The 19,182-nt window shown below is 50.1% G+C and overlaps 1 protein-coding gene across 4 annotated transcripts; it reads right to left on the bottom strand.

Annotated features, from left to right (window-relative positions):
- Positions 1 to 1,009: 1,009 nt before the first annotated feature.
- On the bottom strand, positions 1,010 to 19,061 carry Flot2 (flotillin 2). 4 transcript variants are annotated; one of them, XM_090350569.1, is made up of 11 exons: positions 18,933 to 19,061; positions 10,470 to 10,551; positions 7,196 to 7,286; positions 4,588 to 4,711; positions 3,401 to 3,519; positions 3,181 to 3,294; positions 2,969 to 3,088; positions 2,674 to 2,888; positions 2,076 to 2,259; positions 1,386 to 1,535; positions 1,010 to 1,279 (listed from the first exon to the last, which is right to left on the bottom strand). In XM_090350569.1, exons 1-11 carry the CDS (start codon positions 18,979 to 18,981, stop codon positions 1,241 to 1,243), a joined length of 1,287 nt encoding a protein of 428 aa, XP_090206695.1. In that variant the 5' UTR covers positions 18,982 to 19,061; the 3' UTR covers positions 1,010 to 1,240. The 4 variants fall into 4 exon arrangements, with proteins under 4 accessions (XP_090206695.1, XP_090206694.1, XP_090206696.1 ...); XM_090350568.1 differs by lacking the exon at positions 7,196 to 7,286 and adding an exon at positions 5,652 to 5,742; XM_090350570.1 differs by lacking the exons at positions 10,470 to 10,551; positions 18,933 to 19,061 and adding an exon at positions 5,652 to 5,742 and having other exon boundaries at positions 7,196 to 7,274.
- Between the last annotated feature and the right edge of the window lie 121 nt (positions 19,062 to 19,182).

The following is a 19,182-nucleotide window of genomic DNA, read 5'->3' as shown; positions in this document are numbered from 1 at the left end:
CAGAGAATACACAATTTCAGGAGTAGGCATAAGAGATCTTTATTTTCCTAGAGGGGACAGGCAGTGGGGCAGTGCAACATCCAAGCCCCAGACCAGACATGCAGCATCCACATGCAGAACAGCTACACAGCCTGGGGCAGGGCCATGGTGGGGACTAGCACTGTGGGGTGCCCTTAGTACCCCTGCTGGGATGTTTGGGCTCTGGGCTCTTCTGCCCTCATTGGTACTGGAGACAGAAGCTTAAACTGCTTCCCATGGCTGGAACCCCAGAACTCTTGCCAGAAAGAAAGATGGCACAAGGAGAATGGGGTTTGGCCAGTCTACGGCACTTGATTCTATACAGGGTTGGCACAGTCCTGCCCACTGGAAGAGTCCCATGCCCAAGATAGCACAGTACTTAGCAGGAAGAAGGTCCATAAACTTTCCTGTCCCCAACAGGGCTAGACCTTGACCCCGGAGAGGCTTAGGCTAGTTCGGAGCAAGATCCTATCCACCTTCAGGGACATGCCAACAAAGGGACATCCCTGAGCACAGGCTAGGCCTCCTAAGGCAGTAGTAAACTGAGGGAGCTGCTATAGACAGGAAGCCTTGCTTCTGTGCCTCAAAGGTAAGGGAGAGAAGGACAGAGAGAGAAGGTCTAGGCCTTTGGAGGGATGAAGTAAAGGGCAATGGCCCTAGGCCCTGCAGGCCACGGCAACTCAGGCTTCCAGGGACAGGAGTGGGTGGGCCGTGGCCTTCCTGGAGGGGGGTTAGGGCGGGAAGACCAGGCCAGAAGAAGGGAGCATGGCTCTTCTACCCAGACCCTTGCACCCATGCTGAGCTCTGACCAAGGCTGTAGGGAAGAATACACAGGTACATGGAAAACTTCAAGGCACCAGGATTCTGAGCAGCAGCAGAGCCACTGCCCATAGACAGACAGTAGTTATACTACAGATCTTTAGCTTAAACTATGTACTGTGGAGGAGAGGGAGAAACAGCCAGAGGAAGACACACATAGAGACATGAGGGTAGAAGGCATGGAGTAGATGAATGTGGCAGTGAAGTGAGAGTGTCTAGAGGACAGGAGGAAAGACAGACAGGAGAGAAGGGAAGACAGCAAGAGATGGCCTGATCACGCAGCACTTCTGGTCCCTATAAAATAAGGCACCAGAGTCAGTAACGTTGCCGTTGTCCCTGTGGTATTAAAACCGGTGCTGGAGAAAAGGATGGGCAGCTGCTGAAGGCATGGGTGTACGGAGCCTCACACCTGCGCACCAGTGGCATGCTTGATCAGGGGTATCTGTAAGAATGGGAAATGCCGTAAGGTGTTGGGCCATGGACCCCGCTGACTGGGCCAGTCCAATGGGCTGTCCATTCATCCCCAACCCAGCTAGGCAGGTACATACCTTTGAGAGGTCTACGCCAGTGAGGGCATGCACAGAGGCGGGCAGTTCTGCCAGCAGTCGGTTCACTTCTGAGGTCACCTTGCTGTTGTCCCCACTGAGGACCACAATCTCATCAACTTTGGTCAGTGGTGCGGCAACTTTGGCAGCAATCTACATGGAGTAGAAGAGTGTGGTTAGTGTCCTGATGCCTTAGGTTGTTCTGGCCAGTGCCTCCCTCTCCCTTCTCCAAGTCACCCAAGCCCAAAGCAGCCTGGATGGCCCTTATTTACAAAGTGTGGTAGGATGGGCCGGGAATTTAGCCTAGTGGTAGAGTGCTTGCCTAGCATGCACGAAGACCCTGGTTCGATTCCTCGGTACCACATACATAGCAAAATGCCAGAAATGGTGCTGTGGCTCAAGTGGTAGAGCTGTAGCCCTGAGAAAGCACAAGGACAGTGCCCAGGCACCGAGTTCAAGGCCCAAGACTGGCAAAAACAAACAAACAAATAAGACAAAAACAAAAACATAGTGTGGTAGGAAAGATCTCTGAGCCAGAGAAGGTCTGGATTTGTTGGAGGGTCTCTGCCCCATTGCTGAGTATTCACCTCATTTAATTCTGTTCCTGACTAGGCCCAGACAAGTGCTGGAGTCTGCAAGTCTCCTCAAAGAGTAGACTTAAACTGCGGGTGTCAGCCTGGAGCATGGCCTTACCTGGGGTAAGGCCTCCAGTACCAAGGCCATTTTGGCTGCATCCCCATATTTCTGGTAGGCCTCAGCCTTGAGCTTCATCCGCTCAGCCTCCGCTTTTCCCATTGCCTCAATGACTGCTGCTTCCGCCTCCCCGATTTTTCGAATCTTCTCAGCCTCTGCTTGTGCCAAGAGGACTTGCTTCACCCTGGGGTGAAGATAGATCAACTGGAGGGGACAAGCCTCACCCAGATGCCAGTAAACCCTCGGTTCTGGTGACTATCAGGGATGAGAAACATTTAAGGGGGGTGGGGGGATGGGGGTGGCATGCCTGGCCTGGCTATGGCCAGGGAGAGACTACCAGCTCTGAGACTCCAGGTGGGAAAGGAGACTAACCAGAAAGCCCTAGGTGCCACGCACTATCTCAGGCACTCCAGGCTCCTTTACTTAGTCTTTACTTAGAGCCCAGTGTGGAGAAAGTGAGTTTACACTACTTTGCAGTAAGAGGCAGAGCCAGGGAAAAGCAGCTTCTAAGCTGTGGTCAGGAAAGTTAGAGGGTTCTGATGACAGAGGGGCCTGACTAGCCCTGGGTCCCCTGACTAAGCCTGGCAAAAAGCCTCACTTTTCACCCTCAGCAATCTGCTGGATGCGATGAGCTTCAGCCTCGGCGGGGCGGCGCACTGTGGCAATGAGTTCCTTGTCCGTGCGAAGGATCTCCTGTGCCTCCACGGCTATCTGCTTCTTGCGCTGCACGACTTCAATCTCAATTTCTTCCTGCCGGATCTTCTGCTGTTCCCGAGCTCCTTGCAACTCATAGGCCAACTGAGCCTCAGCGGTCTGTGGTAAGAATCAGTTTGTTAGCAACTGGCCAAGTTCTAAGCCCAGAGCTTTCTGCTAGGGGTGTCCTGGTTTCTCACCTTGATGTTCACCTCTTCGCTGAAGGCTGACTTTTGTAGCTCAAAGGCTCGCTTGGAGTCAGCGATCTTGGTGTCAGCCATGAACTTCACGTCCAACATCTCCTTCTTACACTCAGCTTCCTGGGAGTAGGAGGGACAGGTGTTGAGGATCACCTGAGGGCCTGTGGTCCCATGGCTCAAGAGCTTCCCATCCCAAGGAAAACTCCATGTACCCGGATGCCCGCATCCCGTTCAGCTTCAGCCACGCCAATATCTGCATCTCTCTGTACCACAGCAGTCTGTGTCTTGCCCAGGGAGCTTAGATAGTCCACTTTGTCATACACATCCTGGGGTGGTGGGAAGGAGGAAGTCACTTCAGGGAAAGTGATGGGCACAAAGGTGCCCTCCTACCCACCCTCATTCTGTGGGCCCGACATTCCTACCGCATGTTACCTTGATGGTGAAGCTGAGGATCTCAATGCCCATGCGGCCAACGTCAGGAGCTGCCACTTCCCTCACCAGCTTGGCAAACTGGTCTCGGTCCTGATAAATCTGTTCCACAGTTAGGGTTCCTGGGGGTGGAAAAATCATGGATCAATTTGCCAGAGGCACAGCCATTTGGGAAAGGGAAGTCTAGGTACACAGAGGGTCAAGCATTCTGAACTGGGTCTTCCTGAGATTTTTCCTTCTGCCGACAAGGCTGGATGAGGTGTCTGAGCAGACTGTTTCCATAGCACCCTATCCCCCACTGCCCTTCCCTTCCCTGAATTACTGAAATTACCTGGAGACTTTTTTTTTTTGTGGGTCATGGGCCTTGAACTCAGCCTGGGCATTGTCCCTGAGCTCTTCAAGGCTACCACCCTACCCTTGAGTCATTGCCCCACTTCCTGTTTTCTAATGGTTAACTGAAGAGTTTCACTGTCTTTAGTGCCTGGGCTTTGAACCATGATCCTCAGATCTCAGCCTCCTGAGTAACTAGGATTACAGGCCTGAGCCACCTAGCCTGGCTACCAAATTTCTTTTTTTTTTTTTTTTTGCCAGTCCTGTGGCTTGAGCTCAGGGCCTGAGCGTTGTCCTTGGGCTTTCTCAAGGCTAGCACTCTACCACTTGAGCCACAGCACCACTTCTGGGCTTTTTCTATGTATGTGGAGTGCTGAGGAATCGAACCCTGGTCTTTGTGCATGCCAGGCAAGCACTCTTACCACTAGGCCAAATTCCCAGCCCCGCTACCAAATTTCTTAAGTGGGAAAAACAGTGTCTTAGTATGCTTACGGTTGGGTCAGGACACAAAATTGATGCTCTTCAGCTCAAGGCTACCGCCATCCCATGGGCCAAGTCCCACTTCCCATTTTCTAGTGGTTAATTGGAGATATGAGTCTCACTGTTTTTAGTGCCTGGGCTGGCTTTGAACTGTGATCCTCAGATCTCAGCCTCCTGAGTAGCTAGGATTACAGGCATGAGCCACCATGCCTGGCTTTGGAGACACCCCCCACCTCTGCCGGAGATAGACTCTCTTATATCCTGAGCATGTACTCTGACCTCAGCCCACTTCACACCTCAGTGGGGCAGGGCCCCTGTCTACCCCTACATGGGTATCCAGCCCCAGGTTGGAGACCATGTGAAGTTGGGCAGGGCCTCACCAAGGATAGAGCGCAGATGTCCCTCAAGTGTTTGAAGGACGACATTCTTGATGTCCTGAACATTCTTGCCCAAGAACTGCTCGCAGGCCACGGCCAAGAGCTCCTTCTCTGTCATGATCTTCACCTGCCAGGATCACAGAAGTGCCTGAGCCAGGCTGGAGAAGGCTGATGCAGGCCCCAGACCCAGAGGTGCTGAGGCTTGTTGACTAGGACCTTCCCTTCTTTGGCAGACCTGGAGGCCCTGGGGCAGTAGAGGGGGCTGGAGTGATGATGCCCCCAGTGGGGAGACTGCAGCATGTCTTCACTGGTGACCCCAGGCCCTGACTCAGTCTCTCCCTGAATTTGGGATGTTTTCCTATCTCTTTAGCCCTGGTTCTCTGTACTAGCCAATTTCTCCTCTGCAGTCTACACACATGGGAGAGACTCCCAGGCTGAGGGGACAGAGAGTATGAAAAGGAGAATGAGCAATAGGGACACAGACAGATGGACTTGGAAAGATTCTATACAGGGCAGGAGTAAGATCCAAGGGTGTATATGATGGTACAACTGTTTCTTGAAGTATTGGGTTACTTTTCACCAAAGGCCTGTAATATGGTTGAATGCTCTGTGAAGTTGAAGATAGATTAGGGCACACGACCCTTCCCAGGCTCTGAGCTGAGGTAAATCACAGCCTTGGACTCTCAGAGCCTAGCTCCTCTGCCTCACAGGGCCTTTCCCTCTGGGTCATCCATCCCATCCCCTGCCCAGGGAACAGGGGAGGCCTGAACTCTGGGGCGTTGCATGTCCAATACCTGCAAAGAATGGGGATGGGTTAGTGAGACAAGAGCCCTTAGCACTGGTTCTGTCCTGCAAGGGCTGCTGAAGAGAGAAGGAGGATCTGTTAGTCTTTGAGTAGCCAAAGGGGCCATGTGTGTTCCAGTGATGATGACCCTTTTGCTGGGGCGATGGCAAGGGCGCTAAATAAAGATTGCCCCTGGCTGCTATCCTCTCCTCCTCCCCCCCAAACATCAACATAGGGATGAGACACCTTGATGGACATGCGTGGGGCTTCTGAGTTACTATACCTGGGCGACACCCGTCACAGTTAAAGCTACCCCCTCGGCCGTCTCTACGTCCTCGCAGCGGGGCTGCAACGTCATAATCTCTAAGGAAATCCTGCCAAGAAATGCAAAACAGGGGCATGGGTCTGGGGGCCCAGGGCCTGGAAGATGGGAAAAGAGTCCAGTACCTCACTGCTCCAGCTGGAACAGGCCAAGGGTCCTGGTGGGGAGGTGTCTCCAGGGATGTGTAGCTGATAGTGTGTGAGGTGGATAAGAGTGGGTGCAGGAGGCTCCAGGGAAGTAGAGTAAGAAGTCTACACACGCGTGTATACATGTTCTCTGTTCAGGTTAGCCGGCTTGAATTGTAAGGAATAAGAAGTGGAAAGAAGTTGCTGTGGTAGAATTGATGGGGTTAGGAGAAGCCAATGTGTAACTGTACGTCCCAAGACAACTCCAAGTAATCTCATGGAGGCTACCTATGGGTGTTAGTCATCCCTTGGGTGTACTCAGCCCCCTGAGTATCTGACCGGGTTGCTTGAAAGCTGAATCTGCAAAGGTGAGCATGCTGGGAATTTGCTGGGCCAAGACAGAAGTGAGCCTGCTCTTGCCCTTTGGCAGGGAATCATTGTCTGATCCCTTTACCTGGTCACAGGCTATGACTTGAAGCCTGGTCTCTGGTACTGCCCTCAGGCAGGCCACACGGGGAATGTAGACTGGTGCCACACTTAATCCTAAAACAAGCTGTGTGCCCAGGTAATCTGACTCCTGAAGGGCCATATTCTCTAGCTTAAAAGGGACCTGGACATTGGTTTGAAGGCCTTAGATCTGCTTCTGAAGGATACTGAGGAAGGCCTGGATTCTACCTATTGCATATAAGGTGCTGTAAGTCTCTTCTTAGTCCTCTGCACTGAACCTGGCTTCCCACCACACTACAAAGGCTGATGAGGTGAGGACGGGGACTTTCCCAGCCAGAGCTGGCAGGATGTAGGAAAGGGGTAGTGGTGCTGAATGCTGACTTAAAAGGTTGGAGAGCAATTCCATGCCAAAGAAGGGGGCAGGGCGAGTCACAGTTTAGGCCTCTTCCATCCTGTAGGCCCAACAGTCACAGGTTCTGAAGAGGCACAGTTTTGGGATGTTCATTAGTGATTTCCCAGTGCCCAAAACCAAGAAAATGCTCAATCAAGAATTGGCAAACAAATCAATGAAAAGGAGAACCTGCACATTATAGAGAAAGCACTTGGGAGTTGTTTAACAATTTAGCCAAAGCAGATCTTACAAGCTAGGGTTACATGGTAACGAGGCTTGGTATCCAAGGATACCTACTGGCAGACCTAGACTTAGCTTCCAGAATCCCTTGTTCTTTCCCCACTGCAGCCCAGGGGCAAGGGTTTGGGCCCTGGGGAATCTACTGAGGTCCATCCACCCTGGCATCTAGAGCAGCAGAGATGGAAACAGAAGGGAGGGAGGTATACTTCAGGAAGAACGTCCATTCAGCTTCTGCCTGCCAGACCCCACAGGGCAGGAAGAGAGAAGGTTAGACACAGAGGAGGAAACAGGTGGGTTATTACCTGTGCAACCCCTGTTACGAATAGCGGGACCCCCTCCGACGTCTCAATATTCTCACAGCGACACAGGATGGTCATAACCTCCAGAGACAGTCTGAGGAGCAGCCAGGGGGTAGGGAGAGGTAGGGACAGGAAGGGTAGGAGGGGACACAGCAAACACACATAGTAGTTACTAGATAAGCACTGATGCTTGGTACATGGGGGCAAAGTAGGGGTGGTTCATACTCAGTACTTCAACTCCCATCCCCACCAGCTTAGCCTAGGGCTGTAGGAGAGCTGGCTTGAGACTTTGGGTCTCTTCTCTGGTCCGTTCTGGGGCCACAAGCTGAGGAGTTAAAGGTCTCTGCTCAGGGCATCCACGTCACTAGTCACCTCATTTCTCAGGAGATCCTTGCCACAATCTAGGAAACATTGACTTAGCTCTACTCTCCTAACACAGGAAACCTGTTTCCAGAACCTGGAAGAAGATGGCCATTCTTGCAATAAATGAGCCACAGCAAATACTGAATCTTGTTTGGGGAATAAGCTCAAAAGGATCCACATCATTATGAAGGCAATTTATGTCTAGAAAAGCCCAAAGAAAATTCTGGATTTTTGAAATGTGGCTAAGAAAAGCTGGGGAGAAAATATGTTCTTGCCAGAATATTCACAGGGACCAAAAAGAGATAATGGAGTGTTTTGCTTTGGAATTTCCAAACTTGGGCATGAGCAAGGTTACTGGCAATAAAAAAAACAAGGTGCCTCCAAGTTATCTGGCCATCCCAGCCGTGAGTGTACATGTTTAGAGTGGTGGTCCAGACACAGCAGGCTGTAGATAGTGGAGAAGGGTTCCTCAAACCCAAAGAAAGAAGGGAAGACAGAGGCTGAGGCTAAAGGGAAGAAGCAGGTAGGCAGGGTGGAGATTAGAAGCAGCAGGCAACATGGAGTCCCCAACTTAACCCTCAGAGAGGCTTCCTGCGGGGGTGCTCTCGCCATGCAGACATGCAAAGGCTGCCTTCATTCAAGTTCCTAGCCCTAGTATCCTTGGGCCTGGATTATTTTTCTTTCAGTGCTGGGTATTGAATTCAGGGTCTTACACATGCTAGGCAACAGCTCTATCATTGAGCTATGTCCCCAGCCCTTGAGAGGACACTTGACCTGACTCAGCTAGGCGCCTACTAAGCTCTATTTTGGAGAACAAGAGAGAGAAGCTGGAGGAAGGAAAGGAACAGGGGAAGGAACAAGGGAGGGAGGGAAGGAGAGTGGGAGGGAGGGAGGAAGACTGGCTGCAGTTCAGATACCAGTAGTGGAAGAGTTGCTCAGGGAAAGGGGAGAGAGCTACCCATATCAGGGTCTCAGGATAGTACAGGACAGGATGTAGCAGGAGGACTTCCCTGAGCCTGGGGGAAGAATTTGATACCACAGGTAGGTGACATACAGGATGGTTGCGGAACGTTCCTCCACAGGGAGATTGAGTGCAGAAGCAGAGTTAGAAGTCTCTAATCTGACTTTACAGGCTAGCCTAAGGAAGTAAAGACCCCAGCCTATGGAGCTATCTCCCAAGTGGGCCATGAGCTGGGGAAGGACTACCAGACAAAAAGTAAACAAGGAGGTGGATGGGAGGCTGCGGGCTCAGATTGCCTAGCAAGTTAGGCCAGTGGGAGGACCTTGAGCCTGAGGTCTATTGCATTCTTAGGATGAGGGACCAGGCCTCCAGCTCCCATTTCCAACAGAGTCAGGGAGGTTTGACCCCTCTGTCCTAGGATCTGCTCCCCAGAGCAAGAAGTGGAAGAACTAGAAAAGGGCTGCAGTGGTGTTATCCTAGTAGTGGTGTCCACACAGGACAGGTCTCTGGGCCTGGCTGTAAACTTGAGGTGTTTGAATAAAATATTCTGCTGTGTAGGGTGAATAACTGTATCACAACTGTATATATGAAGGCAGTATACAGAAACTCAATGAAAGGTGTTTATCAGTAGGGGGCTGGGGGAAAGAGAAATACATTATCACTGGGTAGAAACTGGCAAAAGAGGGTAGGGCTGGCAGGGAGGATGAAAGTGGCTGAATACTTTTGAAAGAGGTCATTTGCAATTATGAAGATGGAAAATGAAATCTGTTGGGGATTTTTTTGATAGGGAAGAAGGGACAGTGATAGAGGGGGTGAGGGTGAAACTGATTGGAACACAGTATAAATGTGTGGAGATATAACAATGAAATCCTTCCTGGAACTAATATAAGTTACATATATATATATATAAAATATTATATATGCTGTATGATGACTGCATCTATAGGGTGGCAGTGTCCCCTGGAGCATGTTTATAACTTCCAGCAAACCAACTCAAGTGTGCCGAGGACGCTGGAGTTGGGACAATTACTGATGACTGATACTTTTCCCAGAATCCCTCAGGGCTGGCAGGGTAAAGTGAGGGGAGAGATGACACAGTGGAGAGGGTAATAGAGATGTGTGCGGTGTTAGAGAGTTGTGACAAGCTTCCCATCCCCTAAACTTAATGATGCCCTCAGACTTCCAGAGGTTGTACCAGTAAGTTGAGTGCAGACACGGGGCTTCTTTTCTGATGGATGGGGGCAGGGATGGAGGGGATTTCTGGTGGAATCTTCATTGTTTCCCCTTTGAGATACCCAGCTCCCTTCAACATGCCACATCCTCAAAGATCGGTTGTTCGAGTTGTCTGGGCCCTGGTCTGGAAGGATTTGTTCTTCTCCCCATTTTCTCTACCTTTCCTTTTCCTTCTTCTCTTTTCTGGTCCTAGGTTTGTGTGCTGTCCCTGAGCTCCATTTTGCTCAAGGCTAGCACCTGAGCCATAGTGCCACTTTCAGCTTTTTCTGTGATGTTGAGGCTAAGAGTCTTATGGACTTTCCTGCTCTTCTGGCTTCAAACCATGATCCTCGGATCTCAGACTCCTGAGTAGTGAGACACCTGGTCCCATAATCCCTAATCAGGAAAAGGGTAGTAATAGAAAGGTGGCTGGCATGCTGCCTCTCCTGTGGAAGGCAATAAGGCAGTAGAAGAGGCCATGTCAACCCTTGTCTTGAGCTCTGGAGACACCAGCAGGAAAAACTGGGTGGCAGACACTCTGAGGAAACAAAAATCTCCCTTTCTCTAGTAATAATAATAATAACAATAATAATGCACAATAAAAAGGTGCCAGTGAACAGGTCTTCCTGATGTGTGCCTCCTGCAGCTCATCCCACCTGTTCCTTACAAATCTTCACCTACCAGATGGAAGGTGGAGTGACAGATTCTCTAGCTGGTCTGTAGGGTGAAGGGGGCCCTTACCTTTGAGTGTCAGAGATACACCACCAGGCCCAGGCCCAGCCGCCGAACACGTACTGTTTATAGTCAGAGCCACAACAGCCCCCTGGGGAACAAAGCAAATCACTGTTAGTCAGTTTAGTTCCTGGGTTTGGTCTGCCTCTATCCCCTCTAACAGTAACTTTGGCCTCTTAGCCTGAGAGTTGACAATGACTACTGTTGAGAGCCAGGTGCTGAAATTACACATAGACATAAGTTCTCTCTACCCTTAGGGACTTAGAATCTAGCTCTGTAAGCACATAGTTTGTACAAAAGGATATTCACTAAACATTTCAGAATGGAAGTACTTTTATAGGACAGGTCAGTGTATATACAGGGGTGTGGAAAACCGTCTGCCAGCAGACACATCTCAGTGAGGCTGGCCCTCTATTCCTGCAAGATCCAGACTGACTTTGATACCTTTGTAGGAGCCATTGGGGAAGGAAGGCCTCAAAACTAACTTGTACTTGTGGTACAAACTGGAGAAGGGAGGAAAAGGCCTCAAAAAAGAAGCTGAAATTGTGCACCAACTAAACAGCTGATTTGGCTACAACACAGATCCAGGTTTGTGGACATGCTCAGCACATTCTCCATCAGAAGTGTGCAAATAAATTCCTGAAATTCTTGCAGTAAACTCCTTTGTTAATGCCAAAATTATTCAAGTTCCAGGAAGTTTTCATTCAGTAAAAATCAGGAGAGGAACAGAGGCCACACAAATGTACTGGGAACAAATAAATCCAGCAGAATTTTAGGGAAAATAGCTTGGATTTTCATGAAAGCTTCAGGACAGGTCTAGGTAGTTTTCTGTAATAGGATGAATGTCTCTAAGGACTCATGGCAGAGGACAAGGCAGGAAGAAGGGCAGAAGACAGGCAATGGTGTCTTCTATGCAAGCTGAAGAGCCATGTATGAGTGTGTGAGGAGCCACAAGGGATTTAAGCTGTGAGGTGATAAGGTTAGAACAGCAGCTTAGAACAATCCACTTTGCACAAGGAAGATGAGACTGAGGTCAGGGAGACAAGACGCCTCTTGCAGAAACCCGGGCATTTTGACAGGTGGCTGACATCAGAGGAGGATAACATCAGGAGTGCTGCCTGAGAACAATTTCTGAAGTGGCGAAAGTGTTCTGTATCTGTGCTGTGCAGAGTGGTAGCCACTAGCCATGGTGGGTGGTAAGTCCTTCAAATGTGGCTCACTTGAGGGCCGGGACACTGGTGGCTCAAGTCTATAATTTTAGCTACTCAGGAAGCTAAAGTCTGAGACCTGAGGTTTAGTCAGAGCAGACAAGATCTGAGATTCTTATCTCTAATTAACCAGCAAATAGTTTTAAGTAGGGGATAGAATGATGGGAAGGGTTACATTGATAAGAAACACTGTACATATAAATTAACATGTTGAACTGAAACCCCTCTGGATGACTAGTTTAAAAAGTTATAGCTGGCTAGGTTTCAGTGCCTCACATCTGTAATCCTAGCTATTCAGGAAGCTAAGATCTGAGGGTCGCTGTTCAAAGGCATCTCCAAGCTGGGCACAGTGGCTCATGCCTATAATCCTAGCTACTCAGGAGGCAGAGTTCTGAGGATCAAGGTTCAAAGCTAACCTGAGCAAAAAAGGACCTGAGACTCTTATCTCCAATTAACCCTTAGAAAATGGGAAGTGGGGCTTGGCTTAAGGGTAGTATGGTAGCCTGGAAAGGAAGAGCTCAGGGACAGTGCCCAGGTCGAGTTGAAGCCCCAAGACTCACAAAAAACTCCCCCCAACACCCCTCCCAAAAACACCTCCAACAGCTCTGGCACAAAAGGACATGAAAGTCTGTGGTAGCTGGACATGGGTGGCTCATGGTCTGCAATGCTAGCTACTCTGGAGGCTGAAATCCGAGGATCACATTTTGAAGCCATGTTGGGAAGGAAATTCCATGATAGTCTTATCTCCATCCAATAAACTACTCAGAAAAAACTGGAAATGGCACTGTGGCTCAAGTGGTAGAGAGAAAAAGCTTAGGGACAGTGTCCAGACCCCAAGTTCAAGCCCCAGGACTGGCACATGTATGGGCACACATGCACGCATATGCACGCACGCACACATGTGCACAGGGCATGCACACACACACATAATAATAAAAGCCAGAGGCTGGGAATGAGTGCTTGTCTAGCATGTATGAAGCCCTGGATTGATTCCTCAGTACCATATAAACAGAAAAAGCCAGAAGTGGTGCTGTGGCCCAAGTGGTAGATTGCTAGCTTTGAGCAAAAGGAGCTCAGGGACAGTACCTAGGCTCAGAGTTCAAGCCCCAGAACTGGCAAAATAAATGAATAAATAAATAAACAAGTAGATGGACTGATGGATAGAAAGACAAAAACCAGAAATAGAAATTTAGCTCAAGTGCTAGAATACCAGCTTTTTTTTTTTTTTTTTGTCAGTCCTGGGGCTTGAACTCAGGGCCTGTGCACTGTCCCTGAGCTCTTCAGCTCAAGGCTACCACCTTACCCCTGGGCCTGGGCGTTGTCCCTGAGCTTTTCAGCTTAAGGCTACTGCCCTACTTGTACCCAGGTTGGGCTTTGAACCTTGATGCTCAGATCTCAGCCTCCTGAGTAGCTAGGATTACAGGCATGAGGCCAGCTTCACTTTAGCTTTCAATGTTTATTTGGTACTAAAGAATCAAACCCAGGGCTTCATGCATGCACCCTACCAGTTAACCACATTCCTAGCTAAAATACCAGCTTTGAGTGAAAACAGAACCAGAGAAGTCCCAGTACATATTCTCATTCTCTCTCTCTCTCTCTCTCTCTCTCTCTCTCTCTCTCTCTCTCTCTCTCTCTCTCAATCCCTCCCTTTCTCCCTCCCTCCCTCCCCACCCCCCTCTCTGTATTAGGTCTACATCTCTTGGGTAGAAACGCCTCCCCTGTCCACAGGGCCACAGGGCTGCAGTTCAAGGTAAGCCTTTGCTGGCTTCTCTGTCCTGGAAAGTGTTGCAGAGGAGGCCTCTGAGCACAGACAGTCAATCTGAAACCCAAACCATCTTTGGGATTAAGTGAAACTGGAGGAGGGCCAAAAATCAGTTTGTTTGGCATCTTCTACCCTGGTGGGAATGGGGTGATTGCCTCTGGCCAGCTCCAGCGGACGTCTCCATGTGCTATGGGAGGAAGTGATGGATGGGGATAGGATGGGAGTCTACCCTTTACCTTTCACTTTGGTTTTGGAGCAGGCTGCCTCAACTGGACCTTGGCCAAGGGCAACATGCCAAGTTCCCAGAGGCAACAGCAACAGGAAGAGGCTGACCATTCCCTGCTTCCTCCCTCCCTACCTCCCTCCACCTCCATCCCATTTACCCTGAGCCTAAGTGCCATTCCCAAGAGATGGGTGTGTGCACGTGTGTGTGTGCATGCGCGTGTGTGTTTTGGTTATTTTGAAATAAGGTCTCACTCTGTGGCAGTCTGGCCTAGAACTCACAAGCCTTGTAGGGCCACCATGTCTGGCCTTCCCTAGGGAACAGTTAGGTGCCTCTTCCTCGAGCTCCCTAGCTCTCACTCATCTTGAGATCTACAGGTTTCTTCTAATTTTTATCTATTTTGAAGCTAACTTGCTTTCCCTTGCCTTGTCCTCAATGAAGCTGAAAACTATAAACTATTCCACTGTGTTAACCTCTGTTCTACCCTTCACTGCTCTATTAGAAGCAATCCCTCCCTCCCTCTCTCCCTTTCTCTTTCTTTCTTTCTTCTCCTGGTCATGGTTCTGGACTCAGGCCCTGGGTGCTGGCCCTGAGCTGTTTTCCTCAGGACTAGTACTCTACCACTTTGAGCCACAGCTCCACTTCAGTTTTCTGGTGGTTAATTGGAAATAAGAGTCTCATGGATCTTCCTGCCGGGACTGGCTTTGAATTGTGACCCTTGGATCTCAGCCTCCCGAGCACCTAAGATTACAGGCGTGAGCCACTAGTGCCCAGCTAGCAGTCCCTTTCCTTCCTGCTCTCCTCTACCTTCTTCCTAACGTACAAGAAGTGTTCTGACCTGCACAGGCTGTGAGATGCCTTGAGTTAAGAGGCAGAGGGGCATGTCTGAGAGCAGCTGCTCTGCTCAGCTCAGCTCTCCTGAGAGTCATCTACAAAAGGGAGCTGTATCTTAGCTTGACTGTCTCAGTTTCCAAGGTATGATGGATGCCAGGCATTATCTTTCTTCTCTTTTGCCCTTCCTTTATTCTAGCACTCTCCATTATTGGCATGGATTTCTTTCCTTACCCCCAGAACGGCTTCCAAGCCAGCACTTTATCAGCTCTGATGTGAGCACCAGGTTCCTAGAATGTAAAAAGTACTGAGAAGCCCATCTCAGGAATTCCTCATTCTGTATTCTCCACTTTGGAGATAGCACTGGATCTTTTGTCTCCTCAGCCTAAGAGTCAGGACTTCCTGAAGGAAACCCCTGAGACCGAGAGCCAGGTGCTCAAGCTTATAATCCTAGCTACCCAGGAGGCTGAGATCTGAGGATTATGGTTTGAAGCTAGCCCTGGAAGGAAAGTCAAGGAGACTCTTATCTCCAGTTAACATCCAGAAAATGAAGTGGAGCTGTAGCTCAAAGTTAGAGCTCTAGCCTTGGGCAGAAAAGCTCAGGGACGGTGCCCAGACCCTGAGTTCAAGCCCCAACACTGCCAAAACAAAACAAAACAAAACAAGTCATAAGAAGGGGCTGGGAGTTTGGCCTAGTGGTAGAGTGCTTGCCTAGCATGCACCACGACCCAGGTTCGATTCCTTGGTACCACATACATAGAAAAAAAAGCCGGAAGTGGTGCTGAGGCTCAAGTGGTAGAGCTCCAGCCTTGAGAAAGTCCAAGGATAGTGCTCAGGCCCTGAGTTCAAGCCCAGGACTGGCAAAAAAAAAAAAAAAAGTCATAAGAAAAAGGGAGGAAAATTGTTCCAAAAGAAACTGTCTGAGGGATCTGCAACAGTGGGAAGAGACAGAAATGGAGCTTACCAGTGTTTTCTGATGCGCTCTTATTTTCTCTGAGTAGGAGCCTCAAGCTTTGGAGAATATTAGAGGAAAATTTCAGACCCTTCTCCAATCCGGTTTCAATTTGCTCTGTCATTTTCATTTCCCTAATAAAGCTGCTTTTTTATTGTGAAAAATTAGCTTGTAAGGTTGGTTTTAAAAATAGGGGCTGGGAGTTTGGCCTAGTGGTAGAGTGCTTGCCTAGCATGCATGAAGACCTGGGTTTGATTCCTTGGTACCATATACATAGAAAAAAGCCGGAAATGGTGCTGAGGCTCAAGTGGTAGAGCTCTAGCCTTGAGAAAGTCCAAGGACAGTGCTCAGGCCCTGAGCTCAAGCTCAGGACTGGCAAAAAAAAAAAAAAAAAAAAAAAAAAAATAGGGGCTGGGAGTTTTGGCCTAGTGGTAGAGTGCTGGCCTAGCATGCATGAAGACCCAGGTTTGATTCCTCAGTGCCACATACATAGAAAAAGCCAGAAGTGGGGCTGTGCAGCTCAAGTGGTAGAGTTTTAGCCCAAGGACAGTGCCCAGGCCCTGAGTTTAAGCCCCAGGACTGGCAAAAAAAAAAAAAAAAAAAAAAAGAAAAAAAGAAAATAAAAATAAACACCATGTCCGTACCAAAACAAACAAACAAACAAAACAAAGTACAACTAGTTGTGATATTGTATGTCTATAATCTCAGCACTCACTAGGCTGAAGCAAAAAGACTAAGTGTTTTAGGCCAGCCTAAGATACACAGAGAACATAAAGAAATCTTGTCTCAAAACACAAAAACTGGGCTAGGAGTGTGGCTTAGTGTTAGAGTGCTTGCCTAGCAGGCATGAAGCCCTGGGTTCGACTCTTTAGTACCACATACATAAAAAAAAGCCAGAAGTGGCACTATGGCTCAAGGTACAGCACCACCGGCCTTAAACACAGAGAGGCTCATAGGCAGTGCCCAGGCCTTGGATGCAAGCCCCAGGACTCACCCAAAACAAAACAACAACAAAAAAACAAAACCAAAGCCAGGCACTGGCAGTTCATACCTGTAATCCTAGCTACTCAAAAGGCTGAGATCTGAGGATCATGGTTTGAAGCCAGTCTGGGCAGTAAAGTCACAGAGATTCTACCACTGAGCTGGAAGTGGAGCTGTGGTTGAAGTGGTAGAGTACTAGCTTTAAGCAAAAAAAGCACAGGGATAGTTCCTCTACCCTCAGTTCAAGCCCCAGGACTTCCCCTGACATAACTGACACACAATGGACACACACACACACACACACACACACACACACACACACAGAAAAACAAATAACAACAACACACACTGAGAACATACTTGTATTCTAGTTAGGAGGATGAGATCTGAGGAGAAAGAGATCTGAGGACTGTGATTCAAAGTCAGCCAGGGCAGGAAAATTTCTTGAGATTCTTATCTCCAATTAACTACCAAAACCTGAAAGTGGAGCCATGGTTCAAGTGGCAGAGTACTAGCTTTGAACAAAAAAGCTCAGGGACACTAGCTACTCAGGAGGCTGAGATCTGAGGATGGATGTTTAAAGCCAGCCTGGGCATTAAAGAACATGAGACTCTTAACTCCAATTAACCACTAGAAAATTGGAAGTAGTGCTGTGGCTCAAAGTGGTACAGCACTAGCCTTGAGCTGAAGAGCTCAGGGACAACGCCCAGGCCCAGGGATAGGGCAGTAGTCTAAAGCTGAAGAGCTCAGGACAGCACCCAGGCCCAGAGTCCAAGCGACAAAAATAAAAAATAAGCTCAGAGATAGCACATAGGTCCTGAGTTCAAGCCCCAGGACTGGTACACACAGACACACAGGCACACACATATTCATACTCATACATATATACAAATATACACACACATATCATACCCTCAAACCAAACAAAACTAAGGAAAAAAATACAGGAAAACAAAATTCAATGTAGATTCTGGCTTTTAAAAATCCTCTCTAGGCTGGGAGTTTGGCCTGGTGGTAGAGTGCTTGCCTAGCATGCATGAAGACCCAGGTTCGATTGCTTGGTACCACATACATAGGAAAAGGCTGGAAGTGGTGCTGAGGCTCAAGTGGTAGAGCTCTAGCCTTGAGAAAGTCCAAGGACAGTGCTCAGGCCCTGAGTTCAAGCTCAGGACTGGCAAAAAATTAAAAAAATCCTCTCTAAAAAAAGAAAAAAATTCTTTAGGAGCTGGTAATGTGGCTTAGTGGTAGAGTGGTTGCCTAGCATACAGGAAGCCCTGGATTTGATTTCTCAGTACCACACACACAGAAAAAGCCAGAAGTGGCACTGTGGCTCAAGCACCAGCCTTGAGCACAGAGAAGGCTCAAGGACAGTGCCCAGGCCGTGGGTTCAAGTCTCTCAGTACTGGCAAAAAAAAAAAAATCGCAAGTTGGGTATTAGCTACTCTGGAGGCTGAGATCCAAGGAGCACAGTTCAAAGCCAGCTGGGTAGGAAGGTCCAGGAGATTCTTATCTGCAATTAACCCCCAGAAAACTGGAAGTGGAGTTGTGGGTCAAAGTGGCAAAGCAGTAGCCTTGAACAAAAAGAGCCTACAGACCCTGCACAAGCCCTGAGTTCAAGCCTCACACCCACAAAAACTGCTCCTCGAGTGGGCGTTGGAAGATAAGCCCAAATGTCACAACCCCGAGCGTCACTGAGGAAGTTGGCTTCCGGGCTCTGCCTCCAGATCACAACGGTTTTCAAGGGGGTGGGGTTCTCTATCTCCAGAGGAGCTGGGTCCTGGTGTGGTCACGTTTAGTGGCCATACTGACTTGGAGATCCGATGACTCTCAGGTCGTGTGTGGTGAGGAAGTGAAAATTCCCGATGATTTTCTCACACCCCTCAAGGGTGGGCAGTTACCCGTGCTGGGTCAAGCCCTTCCCTCTCCTTGGTACCCTGCGAATCCGCCCTACCATCAGCACCCAGTGCAGAAGAAGAAGACAACAACTCTGCAGCCGGTTCAGCTGTCATGCAACAGGCCCCCACCGCAGCCAGGGGCTCCACAGCCTGGCGGTTTTCATGGCGGGAGCTACCCTGCTAAAGACACCCGCACGGCCCATGCCGGCAGCAGCGGCCTTCCAACGACGAGCTCTGCAGCCAGCCGTGGGCGATCCGTGGCGGCCCGGCCCAGAGTCGGGTTTCCCAACCTGTTAGAGGCCGCACCCGCAATCCCCAGGGCGGGGATTACCAGCAAACCCCGGCGAGCCCCAGCCTGCTCCGAGTTAACGGGCCTCCCAGGGCCGGAGAAAGGACCCGGGGAGCTGCGGAGGGGGACACCCAGAGCCCCCCCATGCTCGCACCTGTCCTCCAGAGCTCCTCCGCCCACCGAGGAGCGGACGGCGGAGGCCCTGCCCAGGGACGAGGCGGGGACACCGAGGAACCAGCACGCGAGGCCGCCGTGGGATGGGGGAGCCCCAGGGTACGGGGGTCCCTCTTCTCCAGGGGCGGCCCCCCTCCGCCCCCGCCCGGCTCCTCACCTGAGACCACCAGCGCCTCATTGGGCCCCACCGTGTGGCAATTGCCCATGTCGCCTGCGGGACTCAGGCCCTCGGGCCGCACGGACCTGGAGCGCCGCGGGTCCGCAGCGCCGGCCGCGCCCAGTCTATCCCGCCACCCCCAGCGGCCGCCCGCCCGCCCGCTCGCGCGCCGCCCCCCACCCGAGGTCGCAGCGCCACCGGAAGTGCGGCGGTGGAGGGCGGGGCCGGCAAGTAGAGAGAAGCAGGGCCC

Source organism: Megascapheus bottae, chromosome 17 (assembly GCF_031878675.1).
Source record: "Megascapheus bottae isolate mThoBot1 chromosome 17, mThoBot2.hap1, whole genome shotgun sequence".
Taxonomy (NCBI): Eukaryota; Metazoa; Chordata; class Mammalia; order Rodentia; family Geomyidae; genus Megascapheus; species Megascapheus bottae.
This window is presented reverse-complemented; position numbering and strand designations above follow the sequence as displayed.